This window comes from Sorex fumeus, unplaced genomic scaffold (genome assembly GCF_029834395.1).
Source record: "Sorex fumeus unplaced genomic scaffold, SorFum_2.1 ptg000063l, whole genome shotgun sequence".
Classification (NCBI taxonomy): Eukaryota; Metazoa; Chordata; class Mammalia; order Eulipotyphla; family Soricidae; genus Sorex; species Sorex fumeus.
The window spans coordinates 13,430,927-13,451,131 of NW_026606120.1; the positions used below are offsets into that span (position 1 = coordinate 13,430,927).

Here is a 20,205-nt window from a genome sequence, read left to right on the forward strand (position 1 = left end):
AGTACACTGTACACTTTTGGCTCCCTATAAAGACTTATTAAGATTTATGATAGAAAATTAAGTGCCTGGAATAGAAGATAATTTATGAATATCTTCTAAGAAGGATTTGTTGAAATGTGGGAAGCCCAGCCTTTTACATAGAAATTCTGGCCCACAAATATTTTATTTCACCTTGTTCCTTTCTTTGTTACCTCAGAAGACTTCCCTGATACTCTCTCGAAGGTGGGTGGGGTGGGATATCCGTTAGTTCTCTCCTCATTACTGTTCTCTGAAATCATGCCCGGGTTTCCTCATGTTTACACCTAACGTAGTAACTGGCAGACCAAGTAGATGGGAAATGGGGTTTGGGGAATAAAAACCATCAGAGGGAGCCCTAACGTTACTGGAAATTAAATGTATTTACTACCTATAAAGAAGTAAATAATGAGTAGCAGGGGCTGGAGAGATAGGACAGTGGGTAAGGTGCTTGCCTTGCGTGTTGCTCACTTGGCTCAATCTCTGGGATCCCATAAGTGGTTTCACCAAGTACCACAGGAGTGATCCCTGAGCGCAGCCAGGAGTAAACCCTGTTCACCCCCAGATGTGGTTCAGAAACAAAAAGAGTGAGTAGGATTTGACGAAGACAGGAAGGAGGGATAATCAGGAATAAAGGACAGTCTGGCCCTAGAGTGGGAAAGAATTAAACGAAGGGAAACTACTGGGACTTTGGCATAGAAAAAATTAAGTGAATAAAGATGAGGCCCCTTTGCTAATGACTGCTGAGGAGGCCTGTGAAAGTCATAGGACTTATTTCCGAAGAGGTCTGGAGAGCCAGTGCAGGTTGTAAAGAAGGCTATCACAGCCAGGTTTGCATGCTTGAAATACATATTGGCTGCACTCAGAAAATTCCTTGAGAGAGTAAGACTGTAAACAAAATGAGTGCTATCACTGAAAAGAGAGAATGGTCAAGAACCCAATGAATTGAAGTGTTGGACAAAAGGCAGACAAAAGTAAGGAAGTTGGCATGAAAAAACTTAAGGTTTGGGGCATGAATCCACTAAATGGGTTTACTGAAATCGCAAGAATTACTAAAGGCAGATCAAACCTCCATTGTTGGACCTCAGTTAAGGGACATTAGAGAATGTCCGTGACATCCTGATGATTTCTAGTAATCAGTGGGATAAGTCATTGACAAAAGGAAAAACTTGAGATGGGATTAGATGCTGGCATACTATTTAAATTTACCCTGGAGAATAAAAATTGGTAAAGCTCCAAGCATCCCCCAAAGTAGGACAAAAATAGTCTATCTTCTCAAATAATGAAACAAATGCAGAAGATCGGCACATAGCACTCCCAGCAATGCTCAGGGTTTACTCCTGGCTCTGAGCTCAGTGATAACTTTTTGTGGTGCTTAGGGGCTTCATCCCTGAAAAAGATTATTTTGAGAAGGACATTGACTGTTGTTTTCATTGCCATTAAGGATCAGGTTAGATGGAAATCAGTAGAAGTGCTTTTCATAGTTCTTCTTCCCCATCTTAGAGCTTTTCATGATAACTTACTGTATTCACAGATCATATCTGTAGCCTGTGGAGACTGATTACATGTTCCCTTACATATATAGCTATTGGTATATTGCTCCTTATTCATTTGCACCATTCTACTGAGTTTACAAAGGAGATAACTATTTTTTAGTGAATCCCAGAAGATGTCATTGTTGTATGACTGTAAATTGTTGGGGAATGAGAATGATTTTGGAAGCCTTTTTATTAAGTAATCTTTTTCTTGAGACAGAATGGCAAAGAAGTATAATATGAAAGTAGTCTATAAGAAGACGTTTCTGGAATTCTATAAAGAAAAGATTAAGAACAACGAAAACAAAATGCTTTTGAAACGCATGCAGGCCCTGGAGGTAAGTATTTTTAAAAAGTTTAAACATTCCAGTTTGTGGTTACCCTGTTTAGCTGTTTTCTGAAATTTTTTTCAAAGCCATATAGACTCTGTGTTTATGTAAATTACATGGACTGTTTATCAGTACTCTAGAATCTTAAGTATCTAGGACAGAACTTAGTACAAAAGCTTTCGGTGGTGGATACCAAGTAAAATACTTGATGGAGCGGTTAGTGTGGTCATCAAATTCTATTTTCTCAATCACGCTACTTTAAAATGGGGTTTCTCACTCAGGGCTATAGACCTTTCCAGCTACTAGGGTGGGTGGGCCATGGTCAGTAATGTCCTCAATCCTATCCACTGGGTACTAGGAGTTCCCCAGCTCTTAACTGTGACAACCAAAAATATCTCTAGATACCTACTCGGGTGCTGATCTATCTCCAGCTATGAACCACTTCTTTACAATCTAACCACTGTGGTTATAGTAATAATTTAGAACCATCTTGACCAACATCCAGACCAAGTTCATGACATGTAATTTTGTTCCTTAATTGTCGAGCCTTAAGACTTTCAGAATATATTGATGCTGGAAATGGCTTAAGTCTAGACTTCTCTCTCCTCCCTGTAGTGCAACGTTCAAGGTAGTTTATATAAGGTACAGTTCAGTATGTAGCTATTGAATAGTTTTCCTTATGCTCTTTTTTTTATTGGACTGATCTTAAAGTCACTGAACATTTTCTTAGTCACTTGTAGACTTTGTTAATCAGAACATTAAATTATGTATTCTGTTGAGAGTATTTCTAAAGTATTAAAGCATTATCACTATCTTCATAATCATCCCAGCAGCCACTTTTTTTTGGGGGGTCGTGCTGGAGACCAAACCCAGCGCCTCCTGTATGAAAAAGGAATGCACTCTACCACCAACCTTTCATTTTTTTTTTTTTATTTATTTATTGAATCACTGTGGGAAAGGTTACAAAGCTTTCAGGTTTATGTCTCAGTCATGCAAATATCAAACACATTTCCCTTTACCAATACTTATTTTTTACCATGAAGAACCCCAATAAAACCCCACCCCCACCCCTCCCTGTCCCTGTGAGGCAGATGAATTCTAGTTAACACTATCTGCTTTGATTAGATTCATTGTTTCAATAAAAGATTCACCACTATTATTTAGAGTTTACCCCCCCCCAAAATCAGACATGCTGAAAAAGCATTGTGAAGTGATTTGCTTTCTACAGCTGGGTTCAAGAATTAAATGTTGGTTTTGGATTTCTGCTATTTTACCTATTGACCCTGGAAGTATTTCTACTGAAAGTCAGATAGTTAAGAAATTGGTTTCTGTGTTCTGGAGTCGTGGCCGTGCTGGAGAGCCACTCGTGGGGGCAACTGGTGGCCTCGGTAGGGCGTGAAGGGCGAACCGAAACGCCCCCCTTCCCATGAGGTTTTAGTTGCCCCCACACTCCCGGCTCATACCTGCTGTCCACAAGGCTCACATGTGGCCGCCATCTTTCTTTCCAGAGAGGAGAGGGCGAATGGGGCAACACCCTTTCCCCTCCGGCAGACTTGATGGCCTGGATCAACGCATAGTCCGTTCACTTTTCTGCTCCAAGCTGCTGGGTTCTGCATTAAGTCCTTGAACCTTCCATATTTTAAAATGGTAATCTGAGACATGGAGGATAAGTTACATTTTCAAAGTTATGTGGTTTTTTTTTCTTTTTTATAAATTTATTTATTGAATCACTGTGAGAGCAGCTGCAAAGCTTTCAGGTTTAAGTCTCTGTCATACAATGATGAAACACTCGTCCCTTGACCAGTGCCCATTTTCTACCACCAAAAACCCCAATATGCCCTCCTTCCCACACCCTCTCCCCTACCTGTGGGGCAGATGATTTTCACATTACTCTCTCTCTACTTTGATTACATTTGATATTTTGACACCAGACACACCATTATTATTTGGGATTTTACCCCAGCACTCAGATCTGCCGAAAAGGCAACTGTAGACAATTTGTTTTCTATTGCTGATTATGAATAACATGATGTCGTGCAGCCGCAGTAGTGGCCGCACCATTTTGGAATTCTGAAATTAAATCTGGAGGGATTTCTGCCAAAACCTTCTGGGTTCCGAGATTTGTTCCTGAGTCTCTGGGATAATGACCGTTACACGGCTTGCTCAGGAGCCAGAGAGGCTGTTTGGGCTGTGACTTGGGGTCTCGTTGGGGTGGGAAGGAAAGGGCTGGCTCCACCGCATCCCGTGAGGCCCCTGCATGTCTCATCCCTGCAGGCTCAAACTTGACTGTCCAGTGGCCTGTGGGGGATGGCGGCCACTGAGGGGGAGCAGGCAGAGAGACAACCTTTTATCCTCTACTGCAGGGTCCAGACATATTTCTGCCAAAAGCCGCTGGGTTCTAAGATTTGTTTCTGAGTCTGGGATCATGGCCATTAAAGCAGCTTGATCAGGAGCCAGAGAGACCGTCTGTGGGTGGCGACTCAAGGTGTCTTTGGGCAGGGAAGAAATGACCTGCTCCACCCCCATCTTTTGAGGCCCTGTGTCTTGTCACTGCGGGCCCAGACCTGACTCTCCAGTGGCCTCTGGAGGATCGCGGCCAACGAGCCGCCAAGGGGAATAGGCCAAGGCACGCACGAAACCTATTCCCGCCTGGGGTGGCCTGGTGCTGGTAACCTACTGCAGGGGCTGGATGCATTTCTGCCAAAAGCCGCTGGGTTCCGAGGTTTGTTTCTGAGTCTCTTGGATCATGGCCGTTAAATAGCTTGATCAGGCCTGAGAGGCCATTTGTGGGCAGCCACTCAGGGTCTCATTGGGGTGGGGAAGAAAGGGCCATCTCCACCCTCATCCTATGAGGCCTCGCATGTCTTGTCACTGTGGGCCCGAACCTGACTGTCCAATGGCCTCTGGAATATGGCAGCCACCGAGCTGCCAAGGGGGAGCAGGCAGAGGGACAACACCCTTTATCCCCTGGGGAGGCCCTGCACTGGTAATGTACGGTGGGGACCGGACACATTTCTGCCAAAAGCCACTGAGTTCTGAGATTTGTTTCTGAGCCTCTGGGATCATGGCTGTTAAGCAGTTTGATCAGGAACTAGAGAGGCCTTGCCTCCAATTATATAGCTGAGCCGGAGGTGGTTTGTGGGTGTGTCTCCCACATACCTAACTTTTGGCCGTTTACTTTCTTGGTAAACTTTGCCCCAAGTTTTTGGGTTTGGCCAAAGGCACTGCAGCAATTCTGGGGTATCCGGAAGTCTGAAGGCACCATCAGGCTGCTGATGCACTTGCCTCACAGGCACAGATTGACCTGCTGGTGGCACCATACCACAATCAAACTTAAGTGGTTATTAAGTTTCAAATTTTCTTCAGTCTTTGGGGGGTTTTTTGGTTTTTGTTTTCAGACTTTTTGTAGATGGTATTCAAGCAGTCTGTTGGATCCATACAACCAATTTTGATTGAATATTTAACTGATGAATTTTCTTTTGAAGCAAGTGGTCACTTAAATTTGTTATTTGGTTTTTATTATGTATTTGAATAGAACGTTTGTTTTTGCTTCTGTATGAGGAGAGGCTTATGTTTTATTTCAAGGGAAAGAATAAAACTAGGGAAAGCATACATAAATCATTGCACATATGTATGCCTTTAGTACATCATCCTTGGTGTTGTTCTGTGTGTCCAATTATTATAGTTATTTATATTTTCACTTAGTATGTAGGTGGTGAATTCCTTTTTGTAATCTATTTCTGCACTCAGGAATTGCTCCTGGTGGTGCTCAGGGGACCCTATGGGATGCTGAAAATCGAACCCAGGTTTGCTGTACACAAAGCAAGTGCCTAGTCCACTATGTCTCCAACCTCTGGACAGTGACTTTAAATTATTCGCTACTGTATACAGGGAATTCAGTTCCACAGGGAGCTGGAGCAATAGCACAGTGGGTAGGGCATTTGCGTTGCGTGCGGCCAACCCAGGTTCAATTCCTCCCTCTTTCTCGGAGAGCCTGGCAAGCTACCAAGAGTATCCCACCCGCACAGCAGAGTCTGGCAAGCTCCCCATGGCGTGTTCAATATGCCAAAAACAATAACAAGTCTCACAATGGAGATGTTACTGGTGCTTGCTCGAGCAAATCAATGAACAATGGGAGGACAGTGTTACAGTGCTAATCTATTTAAAAATATATGTAGATAGTGTGATAATGGTCTCTTTCCAGGCTTCCATTGGTTCATTGAGTTGATAAACATAGTATAAATAATTGAGTAGAACATGCTCAAATAAAGAGTTTTGTTTGTTTTTTGATATTACCTCCCTTCAGCTTTGTATTGTAATAGGGAAAAACTTTGTACTCAGGAAGATGCAAATACTTCTTGCTAAGTGGTCTTTGGTGTGGTTAAATAATGATGAGTGCAGGCTGTGCTGTCGGTACTGCCCCTATTTTTGGCCATACCTGGTTGAGCTTGGGAGTTACATCTCTCTAGCCTAGAGAGTCATTCCCTCTGGTGGTAGAGGGACCACATGGTGTTGACTATTAAACCCAGACTTGTCACATGTAAAGCATACACTCAGCCCATTGCAGAAGTGATGACCAAAGTTCTCTTTCATATTGACTATACTTTGAGGATTTCCTCCATACGTTTTCTTTTTTGCATATTTCTTAATTTGTATAGATTCCTGTGCCATTGCATAGGAATATTTGTCTTGATTTCTACCAGTAATTTAGTATGCTTACATTTCTGTCTTTCCCATCCTTCCTTCCCTTTATTGTTGAGAGGACAGGTTCCCACACATGTGTGGCTATAGTGCTTGCTGGAGGCTACATATCTGGCTGCAGTGCTCACACACTGATTCATGTTCTTGACCTTGGACTGAGACTTGTGGTTGCATTGCCTGCATCTGTGCTGGGAGTTGTGATGTTCACACACATTCTGGTTAACATGCTCACTGTGGTGCTTGCACACAGTCTTGCCAGAGTGACGTTACTCAGCACTTGCCAGGGTTCATGCATCCCAACTGTGATATCCACATGTGGCTGTGGCACACCAGAGACCACATACTTGTTACAGCACTGGGGGTCTCAGGCAGCAGTCGCACATGAGTGGGTGACCCTGGGTAGAAATGAGAGTTGGGCCTCAGGCCTCGAGCCTGTGCTGCCAGTGCTCTTTTCACTGAAGTTGCTCTGAATTCAATGCATATAATGTCTTTCAAAATTTCTCTCAATTTTCTAGGCATTTTCTGCAAATGAAAATTCAAAACAGATCTCTGAGAAGGTAGATGACTATCGACATGCAACAGACTACATGAAGAATGGTCAAGTAAGGTTACCTCTGGTAAGTTTTCATTTGTATGTTTAATTAGAAAGGGAGTGGGGAAGCATATATTACGTGGAAACTTGGGATATTATTTCACTGTCTTATGGTGCTGAGGGTTACCAAGTTCCATATCACATATACATTAGTGTGTTTCCCCTAATTTAAGACTTTTATGACATAGAAGAAAACGTCTTTCAGTGAGCAGTGTGGACTGCTATATTTGAAACAGAGGGATGGAGGAAACTTTATAGTCTTCATTTGAAAGTTTCTTGTATTTTAACCAGGAGCTATTGACTTTACAAGTGCCCCATAAATATATTGAGGTGATCATAAAGTTATATGGGGAGAAAATCACTTTTTTTGTTTTTGGGGGGGGTGAATGGGGGATGGTCCACACCTGGCAGTGCTTAAGGGTCACTCCTAGCAGAGTTGATAGGAACTTTTGTGTTGTCAGGGATAGAACCAGGGTCAGCTACATGCAGGGCAAGTGCCTTCGTCTCTGTACCATCTCTCTAACTCCTTATTCTTACTTTCATGTGAAAGTTCATACTTTCAGTATAACTATAACAAAATCACATTGGTATGGAAATGCAATTTTATCATCAATAAAAATGACACACATTTACTTTCCACATTCTGGCAGTTTAGAATGTTTATACGTATCAGTTTTCCAAAATTAAATCAAACGCTAGCATTGCCAAAATTTTACTGTATTAGTAAATAGCGTATCTATGTCAGAATTTTTTTTTTATTACTTGGTGTAGTAGTTATTTCTTTAGTATGATTATAATTCTATGACTCCTTTGTAAAGCCCAATAATCTTTCACTTGCCTACAGATCTATTTAATGTTTTAAGACAGGACTTTTAATTTTTATTTTCTTATTCCAAGTTACACAAATGCCCTCTGTTCTAATTCCCCCTTTGAGAAAGTGTGAGAGATGAGGGTGGAAATGTTGAGAATTGACCCTTATGGGTTAATCTTGTGTAAAAGGCTGATTTCTTTCATGTTCTGGTCCCAAAATAGCAGTAAATAATATTTTAGGGAAGTTAGGATTATATGGGGACATGCTCTTTCATATTCAATGTAAAATTTTCTGTTTTTCTTTTTTTTAATTAGGGAACATTAAGTAACTCAGAATGGGAAGCTACAAGTGAGTATATCATCATTATAGATTTACTGATATTTCCAGTGATTTTTTTCAGTGATCATTAAAATTGAAAATTTGTGAATTTTTCTGACATCCTGAAACTGTATGTCTGTGTACTTAAATTTTCACAAAGATCCTGTGTCTGCTCCCATTTTGCATAGCTGCTTAGTTCCAGTAAATAGTGTGTGAAGGGCATTGTTTAAAGTTTGTATTAAAATTTTTTCATTGCTTGCTACTACATGGCCACCTTCAATAGGTTTCCGTACTTCAGACTTCTACTGGAAATTTTCTTATGAACTTTTTATTTATGTTACTGTTATACACAGAATACTCTCAAAGGGCATTGAGAGGAGCTGGAGTGGGTAGGGCGTTACTACATTGTTGTGCATTTACTTGGAGGGGCACAGCAGGTAGGACGTTACTACATTGTAGTGCATTTATATGACCTATTCTACTTCATTCCAGGTTAAAAAAGAATCAAATAATACAGTTTGGGTGTGCTTTTTGTTTGTTTTGTTTTTAGTTTTCTCAGCTCAGACTGTTTCATACATAGAAGAAATTTTGCGTTAACTTAAAGGTATGGGATCTGATATTTCCTTAAAATGAGATGAAGTAATTGAGAAACTCGAGTATAGTGGAATTTTTTCTTTTAAAAAGCTGTTTGACAAGTAAGAGTCCCCAGATTACAAACAGGAGTGGTTTTATTTACACTGAGGATATATGAAACCAAACCCTTAACCTGCATTTATTTTCTTTCTAGGTATTTACTTGGTTTTTGCGTTTGAGAAGCAGCAGTGAGCACATGTTCAATATCATCAGAACAGCTATTTCATTTTTTCCAGATTTAAATGATTCATCTGAAGTAGACTTGACAACTTTTCTGTTGGTGTTAATTATTGTAAATCTACAGGATGCTGCCGGGAAACCCTAGTGTATAAATTCAACATTTGCTGTGAGAGATGAACTTTGGTGTGTGGTAGAGAGTTGGGACCTTCATTGTTAGAAGTCTTCTTTTTTTTTTTTTAAAGTATTGTAAAAGGATCCATTTGCCGCTACTTTTCTTATTAGCTCATAAAATTTATAACGTGAAAGCTGCTGAACTCTCTGCAGTGCTCTGATTTGTTCAATTTTTTTTGTAGTCAAATTTATTGCCGTAGTAGAATTGATGAAGTATAGCGGTCTTCAGATGTGTTTACCCATTTTATAGTGTTTGTTACAGTGTTTTTCAAGGTTAAATGGACTGTATTCTGTGTAATTTGGTGCAGTCATATTTTAGCATGTGTATTGCTAAAATTTGAAACTAAAGTGTGGATGTCATAAGTTATTTGCCTTGTTTCTAGTCAATTTTTAATATTTCATTACAAATAACTCCTTTTATTTGCTAACATGATGCAGTTCTGGAACTGGATAAAAGACTTAGATGCAAACATGGAATTGTTTTAAATGATGACCGTTTTTTAAAGGAATTTTTTATTGTAGTTATTAATAATTGTAATTAACAAAAATGTATAGTTGCCCTTCTTCATTCAACAGAAATGCCATAGTTGTTTTGCTCAGTATTTAGTGAGAAACCCTGTAAATTCATTACATACATTCATTTGATTCATGGAACAGCTTGGGAGGGTCTGACTGTACAGGAAACTGACAGATAAACTACAGATTACTTCTCTCAAGTGTTAGAAGTAAGTTCCTGGTACTACATGCTATTAGATCTGTTGCTCTTGATCTTTTTATTGCCTTCAACCAAAATGTATCCATATCTGTACCTCTTGATCCAAACACAACCCAAAAGTAGTTTGAGCAATTGGAGCCAGCATCTCAACACCACTTAGAATTTGTATTTACCTTGGGGCTGGAGCAATAGCACAGCGGGTAGGGTGTTTGCCTTGCATGTGGCCGGCCCGGGTTCAATTCCTAGCATCCCATATGGTCCCCTGAGCATCGCCAGGAATAATTCCTGAGTGCAGAGCCTGGAGTAACCCCTGTGCATCGCCGGATGTGACCCAAAAAGCAAAAAAAAAAAAAAAAAAAAAAAAGAAAATTGTATTTACCATTTCAGAACTGTAAAGAATTGTTAGCCTTGACTTGTCAACTCTTCAAACAAGACACCAGGACACCTGGGTAAACTGTTGTCTTTCTTTTACGTCACCATGTATTATGTGTGCCAGTCTTTAGATGTAGTGAAAAAGGCAGAGCAGTTATTGCATATTCTTTCAAAATTGGTTTCATTATTTAATGCATGGTTTAAAAAGACTTCCTATAACTAATGTACTGTTCAAAAATTACAGTCTATTTATATTATTGTTCATAGTGTTAGAGTTACAAATGTTAAGAGAACACTGGTTGCCTAATTTCTATTCCTTTGCTACAGTTAGGCTAGTAAACAGTTCACGAGAAGTATTTTTGATTTTGTAGTAGTTTGACATAGGAATTTGGGGAAATAATTGACAGGTTTGAATTTCACATTTTAGTACAAGTACTCTGTTAATGACTAGACCTTTACCTGAATCAAATTTAGTCAATGATTGGTGGTGGTGGTGGTAGTAGTAGTAGTAGGGATGTGTGTGTGTGTGTGTGTGTGTGTGTGTGTGTGTGTGTGTGTGTTGGAGATGCGGGCGATGAGGGGGCCAGGGAGACACCTCTCTATGCAGCAGATTCAAGAGTTGAAAGTACAGGTATGAAAGAGTAGCTAAGAAGGGAGCCTAGAGAGTGAAAAAAAGGAATTGTTTCTCTAATCAGAACTGATAAGCAAGGCAGAGGCAACTCATTTTGTTTTAACTTTCTGTTGGCATATACATAGACACACACACACGTATATACACGTATGTATAAGCAATTCAGTGGGGTTTTTTTCCCCCCCAGAAATGGAAAATAATGTGTAAAGTCAAATCCAGTTAATCAAAACATTTCCAGCATCCAGAAAATGCCTTTCTGCTCCCTTCTAGTTACTACCTCCCTCTGGTAACCACTATGCTGGCTTCTAAGCATTTATTATTTTTGTTTATTTTTTGCACATTAATATTAATGGAATCGAACAATATGTATTCGGTATGTCTTTTGCCCATCATTATGTTTGTGAGATTTTTTTTATGCATGTATATGTACAAGGTTCTTAATGGCTGTATAGTATTCCGTTATGTAAATATACCACATTTGCCCAATGGATGTTTGCTTCATTTCCTCTTTGGGAACTTCTATTTATAGTCATGCTTCAAGTGTTCTGTATGCAGACAGGTTGGTACACATTTCTGCGTAAGAGTGGCATCAAAGTGTCCCTATGCTAATGTGTTTGACCTTACTGGTTAATGACTGTTTCTAAAATTTCTAATTGCCCCATGTTTCTGCCAACACTCAGTCATATCAGTCTTTTCAGTTTATTCTTGCTGCCATGTCATGGTATTATTGTAACTTTGTTTTACTTGTTACATGCCTCTTTTTGCTTTTGTTCTCTTGTGAAATATCCACATTCTCCCCATTTCTCTGCGAAGTAGACTTTTTTATTTGCTGTTTTTTGAAAAAATTACTCTGTACACAAGTCCTTTTGTTGATTGTATTGTGTTATAGGAATATATTTGATTAAAAAAACCTCTTGTTGGAGTCAAGATGGCCAAGAAGAAACAGTACTGTGGTACCTCTTGGGGTACCAGGACAAAGACCACACAAAACTATGCAGCACAGAAGCCTGCGGGGAAAATTACTCAAAACCCACTAAGAAAACACTAAGAAAGTTCCTGGAATTGTAGATAAACACTATAAGGAGATTTTCAAATGATCGCAAACACTTGGCTCTGGGTTATAGAACTGAAAACTCCATTTAGGTGGGGCAAGGTTGAGGTGGATTGGTATGATATTAAGTCATTGGTGGATCATTTGGGACACTTTACTGGGATGAGGTGAGGTGGGTATATCAAAACTGTAAGCATTAGCACAGTTGCAAACATGACCCAAACTACAAAGATTTGTAATTTAAATGAATTTTCCATTCAGGTGAATAGGAGGGCCCTTGAGGCTGGTAGAGGGACACTTATGGTGGTGGGTGCCTGGAACACTGTTCACCTGAAACTTTATTAGCAATATTTAAATCCTGGTTCCCAAATAAACAGAAGAAAAGAGGTAGGGAGAGGAGTTGACCACACATTTTGCCAAGAGGGTATATGGGTGCCCAGTAGGAAAATTATTCATTTTTATTATTAGGGAAATGCAAAACCGCAAGAATATAGTTCACACCGGTGAGAATGGCATATATCAAGAATAGAAAACGTTGGTGGGGATGTCAAAAGGATGTCTCAGTATGCAGTATCTGATTCAGCATCTACGGACAAGTCTCATTTCTCAAAGGAACTGAGCTTCCACATGATCCAGCAATCCATGGCATCTACCCCCAAACACAAACTTCCGAAAGATACATGTCAACTTATATTCATTGCAGCACTGAATCCAGTAGCCAAAATGTGAAAACAAAATATCCAACAACTGGCAGAAGTTGTGACATATAGGCAGAATGGAATGCCATGCAGCTGTGAGAAAAGGTAAGATCCTCAGCTGACTGCCGCAATGTGAATGGAAACGGTGTCCTGTTAAGTGAAATAAGTTCAAGGGAGGACAAATACTGGATGCGCTCATCTGTGACATAGTGAAAAAACAGTGAAAACTGCCTCTGTTTTATGAACAGTGATGTGCTTGACCTTGGATTACAAAGCTCAGACGGTCAAGCAATGGGAGAAAGTAGACGGAGGTGATGAAGAAATACCAACAGTGGGAGAGTGTCTTGGTCAGTTTGGTGGTGGGGAAGTACGGTCATGGTCATGGTCCTCCCGTTGTTCATCGATTTGCTCGAGCGGGCCCAGTAACATTGTGAGACTTGTTACTGTGTTTGGCATATCGAATACATCACAGGTCGCTTGCCAGGCTCTGCCATGCGGGCGAGATACTCTCGGTAGCTTGCCGGGCTCTCTAAGAGGGGCGGAGGAATCGAACTCGGGTCGGCCATGTTGGCCGCTTGTAAGGCAAACGCCCTACCACTGTGCTATCGCTCTAGCCCTAGAGGGGAAGTACAGTAACTATATCAAATCCGTAAACAATATGCTACCTAAACTATGTCGTCAACAAAAAACTCAAACTCGGAAAAAAGTAAGCTTGTGTGTGGGCTTTATGGTGCTGGGGATTACCTGGGTCACCCTGGCACTTTAGGGGGACATTGAGTACTGTACCAGTGAAGCGTGAGGGAATGTGGCATGGGAAATCAAGGTGGGCGTGGAAGACCTGCACCTTAACTTCCTTTGGTGACAAAGTATTCTGGTCCCCAAAGCCTCAAAATGGTGGAAGTGACTCCAAAAAGAAATAGGAAATGAATTGCAAAGACATTAGGAATGGTGTCGGCAATCATGGTTGGCATAAAAACACTTGTTTTGTTTCTCACCTTTAATCTGCAACTTACAGAACAACTATAGATGAAGGTGTCCCTCAGCTTTTGCTGGGCCATGGAAGCAATCGCTTGTCTGTGTGTAAGGATGAGTGATGGAGATGAAAGCCTAAGAGAAGCAGAGATGACTGGTCTGCGACTCCACAGGCATCGGGATAAGAGATGGAGGTGGCATTGAGACATCCCCTTTCAGTCCAAGTGAATTCCAAGGTGGTAGAAGTGAGACTTTTCAGAGCAGGCAGGAGCCAGCAAGAAGGGCACCAGAGGAGTGTGTGACCCAACCCCCCTTAACCCCAGTCCCCAAGAACCAGGGTGTATCAGCAATGCTGACTCAGATCTGGGACTCCCAGGAGGAAAGGCAGCAGTGGTTTGGCATATGCAAACCAAGCCTCAACCTCTCCATCTACTATAGTAGGTAAAACCCTTCACATTTTTTATTGTCTGCTGACAACAGCAGTGGCTGTAATTGGCATTTTGAATGGCGATTTCTGAATACTGAATTCTGCAGTATTGCAGCAGCAATGTTGGGCAGTGATTTAAAAACAAAAAAAAAAATACCAACAAAACCCCATAAAACCTAAGCTATAGCACCATCTACTGACAGAAGGCATCTAATTATTAAACTAGAACATAAGCAAACAAGTGACCAAATGGCGTAAGATATGCCAGATGTCCATAAACAACTTGGGACCTTAAGATAACATGACTTCACAAAGAGAGAATGGCCATTACCCAGAAAACAAAGACATGGAAAGCTAAAATAGTTATGATAGAAACTCAGAGGTACTAGGAAATTAAAAGGGCAAATTCAGTGATAGAATTAATCATTAGAAATACTTTCCTATGGGATATATTATAAAAGGAATTCTGTGGTTGGGGAACTAGATCAGCATTCAGGAGCATGCTTCTTTACAGAAAAACCTGAATTCAGTGGTACCACATGTTTCCCCCTGCAGAGGGTATGTTGAAACTGTAATTAAAATTCTCCCCAAAAGAAATTGTCTGCCATAGAGACAGAGGGAGGGCTGGAAAGGGAGGGTATACTGGGGACATTGGTGGAGTATGTGCACTGGTGGAGGGATGGGTGTTTAATCATTTTATGATTGAAATTCAAACGAAAGTTTTGTAACTATCTCACGGTGAGGGAGCCACAGCGATAGTACAGCGGGTAGGGCATTTGCCTTGCATGCGGCTGACCCGGGTTCAATTCCTGGCATCCCATGTGGTTCCCCAAGCACCGCCAGGAGTAATTTCTGAATGCAAAGCCAGGAGTAACCCCTGAGCATAGCTGGGTGTGACCCACAAAGCAAAAAATATATATATATTTTACAGTGATTCAATTAAAAAAAATTTAAATTCTCCCCAAGAACAAAACCCTTGATCTAGACAGGTTCACTGGTGAGTTTTATCAGACCTTCAAAGAAGATTCATATTCCTTTAAGTTCTAAAATATCAAAGATACTGCTAATTCCACAGTTTTTCTGAAGCCAGCATTACACAAATATCCAAAGCATTGAAATACTACTAACAAGAGAAGTGTTCAGATGAATAGTGTTGATAAACATGGATGCATTGAACATGGATGCAAAAATCCTCAACAAAATCTCAGCAAGCCAACTTGGGGTCAGGCTGCCAGGGTCTAAACCCCACTTCTTTGCAGCATTGGGCCCTGAGTTTGCTATGTAACCACTCTCTGAACCACTCTATGTAACCACCCACTTTCGGGACTTCAAAGATTAAGAAAGTAACTCAGGCACTGTAGCCACAATAGGAACTGAGTGCTCCCTCAGACCAGTATAAACAACAAGCATTGCATTCCATATGTCCGCTCAGTGTCTCTTTTTTCTTTTTGGGTCACATCCAACGATGCACAGGGGTTACTCCTGGCTCTACACTCAGGAATTACTCCTGGCGGTGTTCAGGGGACCATGTGGGATGCTGGGAATTGAACCCAGGTTGGCCGCATGCAAGGCAAATGCTCTACCCGCTGTGCTATTGCTCCAGCCCCTGCTCAGTGACTTTTAACAGACTCCACCTTAATCACGTTATGATAAGCTAAGGTCATCTGCAGAGCTCTCTCTGAACTGGAATATAAGGAGAAAATAGGGAACCCTTGCGTCTTCATGACTTGCCAGCCATTCCCTTTGTGTACTATTCTCCACATAATGATTCTCTTGGTCTTCCAAGACTATGGTCTCACTTGCATATGTTAGCAAGATGGGTTTAATTAGACATAAATCCCACACCCCATCTCTGGATAGAAAAGCTTCCCTATATACTTTAGCCCCATATACTTTAGCCCCGCGTTGCCTCGAAATCACTGTGTTATGTTATAAAGAAGGATATTTTTTGAGGCTGAAGATAAGTGATTTAGGCATCAGAGAAATAGAAGTTCCAGAAATCATTCCCCAAATCAGAATACTAGGTCAAGAAAGTGTCTTCTTGCCATTTTGCTTCAGTAATGAGAGCATCTTTATGATTTTAGGCATGGCATGACAGACGTGGTTCTTGTGCAGGAATCAAAGTTGGGCTAATCAAAAGTGTACGTCAAGGTGCGAGATGACAACTTTCCAAGCTCTGAGATTTCTTGAGGAAACTCCAAAGTTTCCTGAGATTAGATGTCTGTGTATTCATGACTGGCATCTAGGAAAGAAGGGCTGAGGAGAGTTCAGAGCAGCTGAGCAAACAACATTGTCACAGAACATTGGACGACGAGAAAGGAAGCAAAGTTTAAAAGAACAAGTTAGAAAACCATCTGAACACACTTTAGGAGGATATCCCACAGACTGAAAAGGCTGGGCTGTGCTTCTATGGAGCTCGCTCTCTGTGATAACCCACATCGAACATTTTCTTCTGTTTGTCCTCGGAGCAGGGCCAGGTCATGCTCTACATCTCTGGGCCACTAGGTGGTACCTGAGACCTGTTTTGGGCAAACAGCAAGAAGAGGAGGGGACAGATTCCCATTCTGGGAGGTGGAGGCAGTGATTGAGAGCCGAGTTGCAACACTGCATAAAAGCAAAGGAGCAAGGCTGAGGGTCAATCCGCCTTTTCCTGGGTGTGGAGGAACCCAGGTCCCAGGGTAATGGCATTTAGCTCCAGACAGACATGGCAGTCTGTGGATGCCAGGTGCCCGGGCTGAAGCAGCGTGCAGAGTGAGGGGCTGCGGGCTGCTGTGTAAGAGAAGAGGCGTGAAGCAGAGCACAGGTAAAGAGTGACACTTTTTTACTTGACATTGCCTTGAAGGGAATACAAAGATCATGCCTAATGATCTTTGGGAAGTGAGCTAGTCGTCTACTGGATGTTTAAATAGCAAGATAGAGGGCTTACTGTAATAAGAGTTGATCAATGTTCTGAGAGACTAGACATAAATAGCAAATGTTTACAATCCAATAAGTCCTTTATTTTCTCGTGAGAAGAATGGGAGCAGAAATTCTCTCCAGATGTGCTCTGAGTTTGGAGAGAAGAGGGATTTTTGGAATTAAAGTATTGGGAGAGAAACAGGACCATGGCAGAGTGAAGTATCTGGCTCTGAAACTTAGTAAATGGAAGCTCTTGTTTCTTTGTGTTGTGTGTAAGTGGGACATACAGAACTATTCGTTGGATTTGTGGAATTTCAGAAGCCGGAAATTGGGGGAAATATTTACGGAGGGGAAAATATCTTTCTGTGGGCCTCAGTTTTAACATGGATATACAACTTCAATCTGCACATTCAGTAGCGTCGCTTCCCCCCCATAGTAGACAATTTTTATTCTAAAATACCTCATAATCGATCATCAATTTATAACTGAGAGATCTGTAGTTAGAAGTATAACAGGAGTATCATACTGGTAGAGCTCAAAGTTGCGGAGTATCTGTGTTGGAGGGCAGGGTATCAGTGGGATTGTCCAAAAACCGTGCAAGATAAGAAACACTAATTCAGGAACACTTTCAGTTCCTCTGAGATTTGCAAGCTTGGCAAAATGACAAGATTATTTTTACTTGAAAGTAACCAGGGTGAGAAGGAATCTTTGCTTGGGGGATCACTTTTTATGTGATTATGCCAACTTCAATTACAGTCTCAGTTATAGCTGGAGAGACTGAATCCTGGCAGATTTTCCAAGAGCGAGGACCCATGTTATAAATGCAATGTCTGTCTCCCTGATAAGAACAGATTTCTGTAATAGCCTTCAGAAGTCTGAACCCACTTGAAGGAAATGCAGGAGACTCGAGCAGGAGTTTAAAGGCATTTTCTAGCTTGTGAGGCTGGGACACTTATGACAGAAAACTTATGGGCGCCAATAATAGCATAAAATAAAGTTGTTCAGGACACAGCAAGATGGCCAGTCACTCCATTAAGACGTATGTGAGAGAACAAGCACCCCAGAGAAGGAGGCCAGAGAGGCTTGAATACTCAAAACTGCCTATTAGACTGCATGTGGAGGTTCACACAGTTTTGGAGAGATTAGGTGACAGAATGAAATGGAGTACAACCTCACACTGATGCACCAAGGCTGTTCACTGTGCTTAGGCCCTGCTTGCATTTTTCTTTGTTGGATTGTTTAGCTCTTCAGATCATGAATTAAAAACCTGTTTTACAGTCCATCGGCTGCCAGGATGAATTCCTCATTTAACCTGCGTTTCTTGGATCTCAACCCAAACATGACAGAGGGCAACCTCTCCGGAGCCAGTGTGAAGAACAAGACTTCTCCGTGTGAGGACATGGGCATCGCTGTGGAGGTATTTCTGACTCTGGGTCTCATCAGCCTCTTGGAGAACATCTTGGTCATCGGTGCCATCGTGAAGAACAAGAATTTGCACTCTCCCATGTATTTCTTCGTGTGCAGTCTAGCCGTAGCGGACATGCTGGTGAGCATGTCCAACGCCTGGGAGACCATCACCATATACTTAATCAATAATAAGCATGTGGTGATAGCGGACGCCTTTGTGCGCCACATAGACAACGTCTTCGACTCTATGATCTGCATTTCCGTGGTGGCGTCCATGTGCAGCTTGCTGGCCATTGCAGTGGATCGCTACGTCACCATTTTCTACGCCCTGCGCTACCACCACATTATGACAGTGAAGCGCTCAGGGCTGGTGATCGCGTGCATCTGGACCTTCTGCACAGGCTGTGGCATTGTCTTCATTCTTTACTATGACTCCACCTATGTCGTCATTTGCCTCATCTCCATGTTCTTCACCATGCTGTTCCTCATGGTATCTCTGTATATACACATGTTTCTGCTGGCACGGGCTCACGTCAAGCGGATCGCCGCTCTGCCCGGGTGCAGTTCTGTGCAGCAAAGGACCAGCATGAAAGGCGCGGTCACCCTCACCATGCTGCTGGGTGTGTTCATTGTGTGCTGGGCTCCCTTCTTCCTGCATCTCATTCTGATGATTTCCTGTCCTCAGAACATCTACTGCTCTTGCTTTATGTCTCACTTCAACATGTACCTCATACTCATCATGTGTAATTCTGTGATCGACCCTCTAATATATGCCTTCCGCAGCCAAGAGATGCGGAAGACTTTCAAAGAGATCATTTGTTGCCATGGCTTCAGGGTACCTTGTAGGTTCCCTAGGAGGTATTAAACCCAAACTACTTCTCTTTGCAACTGTTTTGTTGCCTTTGTTTACCTGATGACAGTGAGGGAGAGCCAAGAGATCAACAAGAAAAGTGACCACTAAAACTAGGTGTTCTCCCACCCATTTTTCCACTTCAAGACTGTGCTCGAACAAAGCTGCCTCCCCTTCCCATTTTACCCCAACTTGGTGGAAAGCTGTTGGGCCAAACAATCACTTTTGGAAATACTTTCTGAGGATTTCTTGCTGTGCTGTTTTCCTTCTAGTTATCCCCCTATTCTCACCCACTTCTGGGGGTCCCACTCATCCTGCATCTACTACATGTGTGTTCAGTCTGGGTGCAGGTTTGAGCATGATCAAAACCTGACTGCAACCCAAAGAAAAACTGTGAATTTATTATGTCTGATGTTTTCCTCACCCTGGAAGCAGTTTCATAGCTAAGATGCTTCTGGACATTATGCATACTTCTCAGGGTGTGGATAAGAGTGGTTACATTCTTTCCATTTGCAAACTGCTGTTCATTTGCTATGGGATGTTTTAAGTTCTTCTTTTTTATTTTATTTTATTATTTTTGGGAGGGGTCATATCCGGTGATGCTCAGGGGTTACTCCTGGTTCTGCACTCAGGAATTACTCCTGGTTGGGATCAAACCCGGGTTGGCCACGTGCAAGGCAAACACCCTACCCACTGTGCTATCGTTCCAGCCCCACACTATTCTTTTTTAAAAGCTTTGGCACTAACCTTGCCTCAGTGCTATGAAAGGCTCTGCACTTTTTTTTAAATCTTGTTTTGAGTCAGTCCAGGGTTTCTGAATGAGTGCAGTCAAGTTCAAGGTCTCAAACGCCTCCTGTGCTAAATACAGGACATACCTATAGTCAAGCTTTCTTTGACTT

General features: G+C 41.7%; 2 protein-coding genes across 2 annotated transcripts in view; both read left to right on the forward strand.

Moving 5' to 3' along the window:
* The window catches only part of RNMT (RNA guanine-7 methyltransferase), a 29,988-nt gene extending 18,497 nt beyond the window's left edge, over positions 1-11,491 (forward strand). Inside the window, exons 8-11 of the mRNA XM_056127108.1 lie at positions 1,771-1,888; positions 7,096-7,197; positions 8,298-8,331; positions 9,089-11,491. Of these exons, the coding sequence (XP_055983083.1) occupies positions 1,771-1,888; positions 7,096-7,197; positions 8,298-8,331; positions 9,089-9,126 (292 nt within the window). The 3' untranslated portion in view covers positions 9,127-11,491. The remainder of the gene's footprint in view (positions 1-1,770; positions 1,889-7,095; positions 7,198-8,297; positions 8,332-9,088) is intronic.
* Positions 11,492-16,815: 5,324 nt separating this feature from the next.
* On the forward strand, positions 16,816-19,321 carry MC5R (melanocortin 5 receptor). Its single transcript, XM_056127948.1, has 2 exons — positions 16,816-16,954; positions 18,328-19,321. Exon 2 carries the CDS (start codon positions 18,344-18,346, stop codon positions 19,319-19,321), a length of 978 nt encoding a protein of 325 aa, XP_055983923.1. The 5' UTR covers positions 16,816-16,954; positions 18,328-18,343.
* Positions 19,322-20,205: the final 884 nt, after the last annotated feature.

Excerpts from the sequence above, each read along its gene's own strand:
- MC5R (XM_056127948.1), top strand. The coding sequence starts at position 18,344 with ATGAATTCCTCATTTAACCTGCGTTTCTTGGATCTCAACCCAAACATG.